At 43.5% G+C, this 10,853-nt stretch overlaps 1 protein-coding gene across 5 annotated transcripts in view; it reads left to right on the forward strand.

The window, feature by feature from the left end:
* ldb2b (LIM domain binding 2b) overlaps positions 1-6,746 on the forward strand; it is a 51,783-nt gene extending 45,037 nt beyond the window's left edge. The window contains exons 7-10 of one of the 5 annotated variants that reach the window (XM_063192950.1): positions 1,196-1,246; positions 1,666-1,796; positions 3,401-3,499; positions 4,954-6,746. In XM_063192950.1, the coding sequence (XP_063049020.1) occupies positions 1,196-1,246; positions 1,666-1,796; positions 3,401-3,499; positions 4,954-5,184 (512 nt within the window). In that variant the 3' untranslated portion in view covers positions 5,185-6,746. The remainder of the gene's footprint in view (positions 1-1,195; positions 1,247-1,665; positions 1,797-3,400; positions 3,500-4,953) is intronic. The other 4 variants (XM_063192951.1, XM_063192954.1, XM_063192952.1 and 1 more) reach the window with 4 other exon arrangements.
* Positions 6,747-10,853: the final 4,107 nt, after the last annotated feature.

Raw genomic sequence — 10,853 nt, forward strand, 5'->3', positions numbered from 1 at the left:
TTTTACTGTGTAGAGGGTTAATGCCACAAAAAAACTCGCTTTCCTCCTGTTTATTCCATCCCCGTTTTGCCTCTCCATTCTTTTTTATTTCCTTTCTTTTGAGGTAAACAATACCATTAAGCCTACAGTGGTAAAAAGCTTGTTTTTGAACGCTGTAAACACATTTTCGTTCCACGATTAACATTTCAAAGACAACGGCTGTGCATCGTCCAGGGTATAACGGGATTTCGGCAGAAACAAATGTGGACTAATTAATTAAGTAGTTGACCTTGAGTGTATTGTGTGTATTATGCTTCAGTTCAAAAGAATACAAAATCATTTCCCCAGGTAGAGGAGGATTAGAAGGTAATTCAGAGTATTATTGTTTTTTTGTTTTCTCTCTCTCTTTTTTTCACTACCTCTTCAAATAAAAGAAAACACTCTTTAAGTTCTTGAGAGGTAAACAAATGAATACATTGATTCAGTTACATATTTTCTGTCAGTATAAAGAGTGAATTGTTCTCCATCTGGAGGAATAAACCCAGATTAGAGATACAGGGGGCCCTGCAGCAAGATGTGTCTGATAGCACACCGCCTCCCACCCCCACCCCCACCCCACACCCCACACCCTTCTCATCGCCTCCCCTCCCCTCCTCTTTCTCCATCTCCTCCCCACCCCACCGCTCTTCTCTTCCCTCCCCTCCCCTACCCTCCCCTCGCCTCCGCTCTCCTCATCTCCTCTGCTCTGCTCTGCTCTCCTCTCCTCTTTTTCTATCCTCGCTCCCATCCTCTCTCCACACCCCTCCCACAAACTTCTCATTCCCTCCCCCCCTCTTTCTCCATCTCCTCCCCACCCCACCGCTCTTCTCTTCCCTCCCCTCCCCTACCCTACCCTCGCCTCCGCTCTCCTCATCTCCTCTGCTCTGCTCTCCTCTCTTCTCCTCTCCTCTTTTTCTATCCTCCACTCCCATGCTCTCTCCACCCCCACACCTTCTGACTGCCAGTGAAATATGCCCCTATTGCAAAGCCAAGCCATGTCTGCCTCTGCTGGAGTAGAAATGGTGAGGGTGGTGGGAATGGTTGTGTATTAATTTCACCGTTAACGACTAACAGTGTCCTCTCTGTGCTTACAGAGGTAAGAAGATAAAGATTAAGATACAAAAAATCGAGAGAAAGAATATACTGAAAATATTTAAAATGTTTTTTTTTCTTCTAGGTCATCCACCCAACTTCAAATCAGAAATATTCCCAACAAACCATAAAAAAGGTACTTGAAATGAATCCATCCATCCATCCATCCATCCATCCATCCATCCATCCATCCATCCATCCATCCATCCATCCATCCACTAGTGTGTTTACCAGTTATTTGCCCAAGTCACGTCATCCATTCACCTCCTTATCCACCCATCCGAACATGCTCCCCTCTCTTCACCCATACAGCGCATCACTAATCTCCCTCTAACTCCTGACCGATTTCTCTACCCAGCCACCCCCTCATTCATCCATCCATCTATCCATCCATCCATCCATCCATCCATCCATCCATCCATCCATCCATCTATCTATCAGTCCATCTCCCCGTCCATTTACCCGTGCACTTATCTATCCTTCAGAGTAGATTGTGTTAGCCTGCCTAATGGACTGCTTACTCATCTTTTCCCTGCCCTATGATGTGATTGACAGCTGAACCAGCCAGACAGACGACGACGAAGAGGCGGAAAAGGAAGAACTCGGCGAGCAGCGCGTCCAGCAGCGTGGGCACTGGCAAGAAGCGCAGCCCCGCCAGCACATTCAGCCTGTCGACACAGGTACCTGTAAGGACCCCAGCTTTCTGTCTCTTCTCCATGTAGGACACACCTTGCTCATCGCTGCCAGCATTTTAGTGATGCTGCAGTCATACAGTCATACACACTACTACACACAGATACTCTAACCATACACACACTGCTTTAATTTTAGACGGTTCAATGTGGAGGTAATGAATAGTTTTAAAGGCAAGGGTATGCGAAAGCTCTCATTCAGTAACACAACTAGATATACATACTTAAGGGAACATTGTTTGTGTGTGTGTGTGTGTGTGTGTGTGTGTGTGTGTGTGTGTGTGTGTGTGTGTGTGTGTGTGTGTGTGTGTGTGTGTGTGTGTGTGTGTGTGTGTGTGTGTGTGTGTGTGTGTGTGTATGTGTGAGAGAGAGAGAGAGAGAGAGAGAGAGAGAGAGAGAGAGAGAGAGAGAGAGAGAGAGAGAGAGATTGTGATTGTGTGTGCATGTATGTCTATGTGAGCTTTTCTATTCTGTGTGTATGAGGGAGAAAGAGAACGAGTGAGTTTGTGGTGGTTTTCCCCTCCAGCGAGAAGGCCATTCCGTTTGCAGTATCAACAGTGCCCCCTGCTGTTTTATGGGGGGAATCACAATCATAGCTTTAAATGACCTTGTAGAGAAAATGAATGCATCATTTGTAAGTGTAATGGTCACAGCATACATCAACTTATAACATGTTTTTGCATGTATATTAACCAAGGATTCATAAATATACATTAGAATAAATGCAAACGCTAATGTTTTAAATGTTAGTAAATAAGCCAGTGTGATGTGGCTTTAACTTGTTCCCTTCATTAATCAGTATGGTAGATAATGCTGCATCACACCCAAGTCCTATCTGTTGCATTGCCCTGTGTTAGATGCAGCATTACTGTTCAAGTTTGTCATCAGACTTTTGTTGAAGTGGCCTTTTAGGACTCAACTGATTAAAATTCTGATTTGTTGTAGTTCCAAGTTTGGGATTCATCTCAAAGTGCTAATTCAGATTTTTTTTTTCTTACATTGTAAAATTAACGTTATCAGAGTGAGAGGTCCGCATACTTAGAATCCTTTTTGTTCTATTTATTTTTTTCATGGCAGAAAAAATTCATGCCATGAAAAAATAAAATAGAACAAAAAGGATTAAGTGTGCGGACTTCTCACTCTGAAAACTACAGTTGCCCTTCGTCCTGCACCTTTCCCTGGGATGTGCACAATCCTCTCCTTCAACAAAATTAACGTTATCAAAAGAGCAACCACTTTTCAAAGTGCCTTTTAAACTAAAACTTAATAGCTCAATAGACATGAATGGACATCTATCAAAACATGCATGTATCCCCTGTGTCCACAATTCCACATCTGTCCTTCTTCAAATCAACTGTCTTTCTGGGTCCTTCTCTTTCAAACCTCAGAGCCCAAGTCGTTCCTGTGTAGCTTTACCATTCATCAGCATTAACACTACTGTAATAGCCGAGGGGATTAGCTAGCTTATGTGCCTTGTTTCCATGTCTGTCTGTTATAGTGACAGTGTTATTTTTAGCCCAAGTGTAAATCTCAGCTAGCTGTAGTAGCTAGCCTGTAGTAGCTTGTCTGACTCTCTTTCTCTATGTGATTGTAATTAGTGCTCTCCGTCTCTGGTTCCCCCAGCCCAAAGCGGCCGGCGGACTGACGGGGGGGTTTTCCGCGGCGCGCGGCGGCGGGTGGCCGGAGGCGGAGCCGGGGTAGGTGTGACTGACAGGCGCTGCCAAACAACAGATGGCAAAGCCCAAGGCCCGCTGCCAATCAGCGCGCGCCATGCTAACTACTCAATTACCTATGCAAATGAGGCAGAATTAGCAGACATACTGTAGCATAGCCGAGGTAGTAGCCCTAAATGAACTGAAGTAATTACATTTTAGGGAAATGTGAACATTACTTTTTGCCCCCTTCTGTTGTAGGGGAGTTTGTTGTATTGAATGTAGTTAGAAAAAAAAGACGAGTATGGGTGTCATTGCTGTGTTTGCATTGCTTTGTGTGTGTGTGCGTGAGAGAGTGTGTGTGTGTGTGTGTGTGTGTGTGTGTGTGTGTGTGTCTGTTTGTGTGTGTGTGTGTGTGTGTGTGTGTGTGTGTGTGTGTGTGTGTGTGTGTGTGTGTGTGTGCGTGAGAGTGTGTGTGTGTGTGTGTGTGCGTGTGTGTGTGTGTGTGTGTGTGTGTCTGTTTGTGTGTGTGTGTGTGTGTGTGTGTGTGTGTGTGTGTGTGTGTGTGTGTGTGTGTGTGTGTGTGTGTGTGTGTGTGTGAGAGAGAGAGAGAGAGCGAGAGAGAGAGAGAGAGAGAGAGAGAGAGAGAGAGAGAGAGAGAGAGAGAGAGAGAGAGAGAGAGAGAGAGAGAGAAAGAGAGGGAGGATAACAGAGTAAGCAAGAGAGGGAGAGAGACAGAGGGTAAGCGTAGAGTCAGTATTTAGTGCAGAGGAATAGTACACAAATAACTACACTGCAAACACTGCAAACACTGCAGCACACATACATGTCTCCTCCTGACAACTGGGCTGTTCCATTTGACTAAGAACAGAAATAGACCTAGGTCTCTCCACACATACACACATACATATACGTACACACACACTCCACACATAATAATAGTTCACACTCTGTTGCTCACTTCTTCAAGCTGCCTTTTAAGTTAGCTGACATATTCAACAGCTTGTATGCCATGCTGGTTATCATTAGTTTGGAAAGACTGCTTTGATTTGATGCAATAATAAGTGGTTGTTTCTGTCTCTCTCCCCTTACCCCGTTTCCCACCCTGGCTCCCTTCCTCCATCTCTCTCTCTCTCTCTCTCTCTCTCTCTCTCTCTCTCTCTCTCTCTCTCTCTCTCTCTCTCTCTCTCTCTCTCTGTTATTTCTGTCTCTATCCCTTGTTTTCTCAACAATCTCTGTCTGTGTCACTCCGTATCTCCTGGATCTATTTTACATCCTCATTTCTTCCTCCCTGCCATACTGCACTCTTTCATGCATTTCCACCCATTTCTCCACTCTGCCTTATTTCAATCTTCCTCATTCTCTTTGACTGTCTCTGCCTGCTCTGTCTCCGTCTCCATCTCTGTCTCTGTCACTGTCACTGCCGCCCCCTTCCCCTTCCCCTTCCCCTTCCCCTTCCCCTTCCCCTTCCCCTGTTCCTCTCCCTGTCTGCTCCGCAGGATGTGATGGTGGTGGGGGAGCCCACTTTGATGGGTGGCGAGTTTGGGGACGAGGACGAACGTCTGATCACGCGGCTGGAGAACACCCAGTATGACGCCGCCAACGGTCTGGACGACGAGGAGGACTACACGTCCTCCCCGGCGCTAGGCAACAACGGCCCCTGGAGTAGCAAGCCCCCAAATCCCCAGGACAGCAAAGCCGACGGCACATCAACTCAGCCAGCCCAGTAGCACAACCAACCCAAACCAAACCAAACCAAACTCCACCCAGAAACCCACACCCGTAGTCGCAGAAATGACAAGTCATCGTGCAAGTTTTAAAACAACCCCCAGGACACTTGTAGTATATCTCTCACTAGTTACAGCTCAGCAAGCAGACACAATACAATCTCCACAGCATGAAGCAAAAACTCTTAAGACAACTCTTACCGACTGAATTCTACCGCAATGTTCTCCAAGCAACTAACCCCAGGCCCCCCGATGCGGAAGGGAGGACTATTGCTCATTGAGCATCCGCTGTACAAGACTCGTGAATGACAAGGCGAAATCGTGGATTTGGATTTGCATATGCCCTGTAAATAGAATTGGGTAGAGTTTGGCGACAAGTGGAAGGATGTGTTGAGAACAAAACTGCACCAAAACCCCAGGCCACCCTACAAAGCCGCCTAGCAGACCGAGTGGAAGATGGATCCAGTCGATAGCCTGGCTGTGGAATATGGGACTGGGCAGGACTGCTGTTTCAAAAGCCCTTCAGCTCAAGGGAACCTCGACCAGGAGTGCCCTGCTGCAGGACTCACACAGCCTAGGAACAGATTGGATATAATGAGGGTATATATTGTCTTCTATTGAAAGGAAGACAAATAGGGTTGACTTGGCATATCTGGGTTTTTTTATTACAAAGTGAACACATCCTTTTTTTCCTTGTTGTTGTTGTTCTTGCTATTATTGTTGCTCTTCATGGTGATAAAGTAGGTCGCTGTCCCCTTGTTTTCATGATTTCAGCGTTCAGTTTCAATCATTTTCTACAAACTTTCTGCCCATGGAGATGTCTGTCCATTTTATACATCTGTGTATAGTGTACCATAACAGCTCTTTCTCCCGCCAACACACATGTACAGAGCATCTTATTCATTTGCATAATTTTTTACGCCCATGTACAGCAATTTGTATGTATGTTTTCTTCCATATATTTGTAGCCGCTCACACTTGTTTAAAAAAAAAAGAACAAAGAGGAAAAAAAGAGAATGTCACACTGTATAACAACTATTTGGTTTGTTTAATACTGTTTCCCTGTTGACATGTTATTTATCGTTCTTTGCTCGGATGTTGTGTCTGAGTTTGCTTTAAATTTTGTTTGCTTCATTTTGGACAAAAAAGGGAAAATTACAATTTCAATGTTATGTTTTTTTTTCTTCTTTAAAACATAACATTTCATGACATCAAAATATGTCAATTATAAGCCAGTTTGGATTCAAAAGTTCTCAGTCACTGGTAAATAACATATCTACTGATGTTAAAGATTAAAAACACAAGTTCTGAGTATGAGACACAATTTATGAGCAGACTTCGATGGTTGATGTTTTGCATATTCTGTTTGGTCATGTTTTTTTATGGCTGAAACTGCTTTTTTGTATTCCCAATCTTAACAACATAATTATATGTTTTAAGACAAACAAATTCGAGGCTGCTGTTTGAAATTCATGACAAGAACACAGAAATTGTTGTCTACGGAGCTGGCCACCAATGCCGGCAAAGGAGGCCAGGCGTATTAGCCATCCATTCAGGAATTAAAATCCAGAGTATTTTAATATCATAGCAATACTATATACCATCCGCCATTCACCTGCTGTCCACATTGTTTATGGGCCCGCACAAGAATAATAACACCTTATGCTGTGTTTTCTGGAAGCATATGCACAGGTAAATATATGTGTGAAACATTTGGTGCTCGTACTAGATGGGAGCACAAGTCAATGATCTTGCGAGGCCTGTCCAGCAGAGCCAAACAGACAACACCTGAGCTTACTAACCACTTACTACTGAACATGATGGTTATGTCCTCTCAAAGAATACTACCTTGAGTATTATTCCAGTCTCCAGAGCGTGTGTGTGTGTGTGTGTGTGTGTGAGTGTATGCGTGTGCGTGTGTGTGTGCGTGTGTGTGTGCGTGTGTGTGTGTGTGTTTGTGTGTGTGTGCGTGTGCGTGTGTGTGTGTTGGTAAGGTCACTGCATGTCTGTCTGATCAGTCTTGACGTGAGAGCATGTGATTGTAATTACGGGGGATTTCCCCCCTCTTTAAAAAGCATCTGGTTGATTTCTTTTGAAATCTCAGCTCGGGTTAACCCGCGGTGGCTTTATGACCAGACGTTGCCTGGGAGAAAACTGAATTTAGTGTGTGTAGAGGAAGCGGGGGTGGGGGCCTGACTTCTACCCCTTGTGTGCGCGTGTGCGTGTGTGTGTGTGTGTGTGCGCGTGCATGCGTGTGTGTGTGTGTGTGTGTGTGTGTGTGTGTGTGTGTGTGTGTGTGTGTGTGTGTGTGTGTGTGTGTGTGTGTGTGTGTGTGTGTGTGTGTGTGTGTGTGCGCGCGTGCATGCGCGTGCATATGTGTGTGTGTGTGTTGTTTTGTATGTTTTATGTAGACTGCAGAATTAAAGGACAAATTTGATGTAAAATGAACATATTAGAACCTGATTATGAGTTAGTATGTCGGCTGAGGTACAATCTATTATTTAACTCCTGTATGCCATGCAAATACCACTTTATCATTATTATTATTATTATCATCATCACCATACTAATCATGGTGTAGTGGTGGAAGCTTGAAGATGTTTCAGTAAACTCTCCATACTCCATTAAGGACCCTGATATGAATAAGTATTGGGAACTTTGTCGGTGTACAGAGATATTGAAAACACTACTTTACAGATACTGCTTTGCAGTAGTTTCTGCTCTCTGCAAAGCTGAAGTTCTAACAAGCTGATTGAGGACCACAAACTTGTGAAAGTCCTAAATCCTATATCCAACATTATCTTGTGTATTATTCTGGGAACAGTCACTGCAGTCAAGAATAAAAGGTAAGTGACTGAACAGCTTCTGATGTGTTTGTCAAAGAAAGTTATACTGTAAGATGACAACAAGGAAGGAATTGTTTTCAGTGATGAGTCTGTACACTCAAAGTTCCCAATCTTATTCTACTATGTCCAAATGTTTGTACAAACATGGTCATATGGCACAATGTTGAGTTTTGTAATGGCTTAGAAAAAGCAATGTTTTTAAACAAGCTGGACATGATAGTGTACAGTTAGGAGGGTGAGCATTTTGATGAAATTATTTATAAGAAATACATTTAAAAATGTGTAACAAATGCAATGGTAAAAAAAAGATATACTACTATCAACACACCCAAGCTTTACTTTACATCAGATGTCCTCCCTAAGATTTAAGAGAGTTTTCTCATAGAAATCGCCCATGGCAGTTTTGAAGTACCTGTCCTTTTTATGGGCTGCGGATGCCAAGAGGATACATGTCCCTAATGTTTGAAGACTCTTGTTATTAAGTGGGGTCTGGGGGGAAAATAGTGAAATTGGGTGACAGTGTTGTAGCAAAGTTGGCCCAAGGATGCTGTGATATTAAAACTTCTGCATAAAACATACAAAAACAAATCAAACACCCACACATTGGCCTCTGACAAGTGTGGCAGTGGTCGGGGACAAAGTACTCTGAAAGCCCCCCCTTCTCAATAAATACAATGTAATGAGGACCCAATCCTTGGGCCCAGAACAACATACCTGTTTGTCCTTCCCTCTGTGGGCCAGGCCTGCACACACACACACACACACACAGATACACACACACACACACACACACACACACACACACACACACACACACACACACACACACACATACACACACACACACACACACACACACACACACACACACACACACACACACACACACACACACACACACACACACACACCGCATGTGGATCAATGCCATGTTTTGAATGGCGATGTCAATCAAAGCATATGCCGGAGCATGTCCTAGCTTGTCAAACTTTTCAGACTTGTTGTGCTGTTCAGGTTGGGAATATGCTATGTTTATTATGTAGATATAGTCATGACGGACACATACACATGGCAGCTGAATTATTTTTTTTGTTCCTTTTATGTAGGAGGTCGTATTCCTGCAGTTCATTCATGTTTAAACATATCTGCTTAAAAAGACCTCAAACTCGCCCATACCCATATTGTAGCCTAATGCACACATGCCTATACCTTATTTGTATATTTCTGCATTTAATGCAAAGAACATTTTTCTAATGTCTGTTATCACATTTTTACCCCAAGTGTAATATATCTGAAGATATGTTTGCCACTTCTTGTGTGTTATACGTATGCTTTGCTCTTATTTGTGCTAATAAACTGTGTTTGGTTGACAATAACATGGCTTTCCATTGACCTGTCTGTCTGCCCTGGTCATTGTGTTGAAGAGCAGACTAAGTTTATGTCACATGCAGCCAAAACTTACACAGAAATTCCTAACAAGTTACATATCCTACAATGAGTTCGTTTTCCACAATAGAGAACATTTTCTCATTTAAATCATCCAGCCTTGGCTCTCTGCCAGAAACATCTTGCTAAGAGGGCCACATCATATACTGTTGCATACTGCCCCCCAGTGGAACGTATTCTGTACTACCATTAGTAGAACTGAAGTAGGCTTCACTGGTATTGTTGCCATGTCCTGTAGGGTAGGCCAGGGCTATTCAAATGGAGGCCCTGGGGCCAGATATCGATGAGGCCCTTGGACGCCAAGGTTCTGGCCCCCCACAAGGTCAGAACAAAATGAAAGCAAATATGTGTGTTATCAGTGTCCGTGCATAATTTGTGATCACTAACACTTCGGGTTAGGAATATTTCTATGCACATGAAAGTGATATCTTATCTGAAATAGTATAGTAGACCATCACACGGCTAAGAAATAGAGAAGAGCATATCTGTTGTGTCTGGAAAGTTATCCGATTGTTTCGCACCCTCACCTTGGAAATCGTGCTGCATGTGGTTACATACATAGCCTACTAGGGTTGCCAACCGTCCTTTTGAAATACGGAATCGTCCTGTATTTACAGATAAAAGTACGGGTTCCCTATTGAGCTCGAAAGTCCCGCCCCTTAGTTCCGCGTTTCACGGGACCTAAGCTGACCATCTAACAACGTGGTAGCGAGTAAATATCTTCCGATCTCAGTCATGATATGCGCTGGGCTTCAAATATGCTGTTTAAGATGATAGATAAAGATTATTCATGCAGAAGTATCAATGTTTTGTCCCGAGGCCGTCGGCATGAAAAATGTGAAGAAACACAGCTTTCTAAAAAATGTGGGGGTTCGTACGAAAAATTAAGCAAAAATATCAGAAACAACATATATGGAGCTCGTGGCGCAACTCGAAGGGGATCGAAATGCCATTTTAATACCGCCATTGGATTACATGCTACGATTTTCGGCTAAAAACGCCGTTGAGGTCCCATGAAATCGGGGGAAGTGACGTCACTTTCGAGCTCTATTGAGCTAAAACGGGACACAGGATGTTAAAATGCAGGAAATTACATCTAAGAAATGCAAAATTTTATTTTACATAATTTTTATCTTACTTTACTGTACAGCACATTGAATTGCATTTATGTATGAAATGCGCTATACAAATAAAATTGCCTTGCCTTGCCTTGCGGGAGGACCCCCAAACCCCCACCTCAATGAAGTGTCTCTTCTTTTTGACATTGACCATTGCCAGCCTTAATACATATGTATTCCATGTCCGGCCCCTTTACTGGGAGGAATATGAAAAACTGGCCCTCAGTGACATTTAACTGAATACCCCAGAAGGCTATAGCTA

The sequence above is a fragment of the Engraulis encrasicolus genome, unplaced genomic scaffold (genome assembly GCF_034702125.1).
Source record: "Engraulis encrasicolus isolate BLACKSEA-1 unplaced genomic scaffold, IST_EnEncr_1.0 scaffold_27_np1212, whole genome shotgun sequence".
NCBI classification, from domain to species: domain Eukaryota; kingdom Metazoa; phylum Chordata; class Actinopteri; order Clupeiformes; family Engraulidae; genus Engraulis; species Engraulis encrasicolus.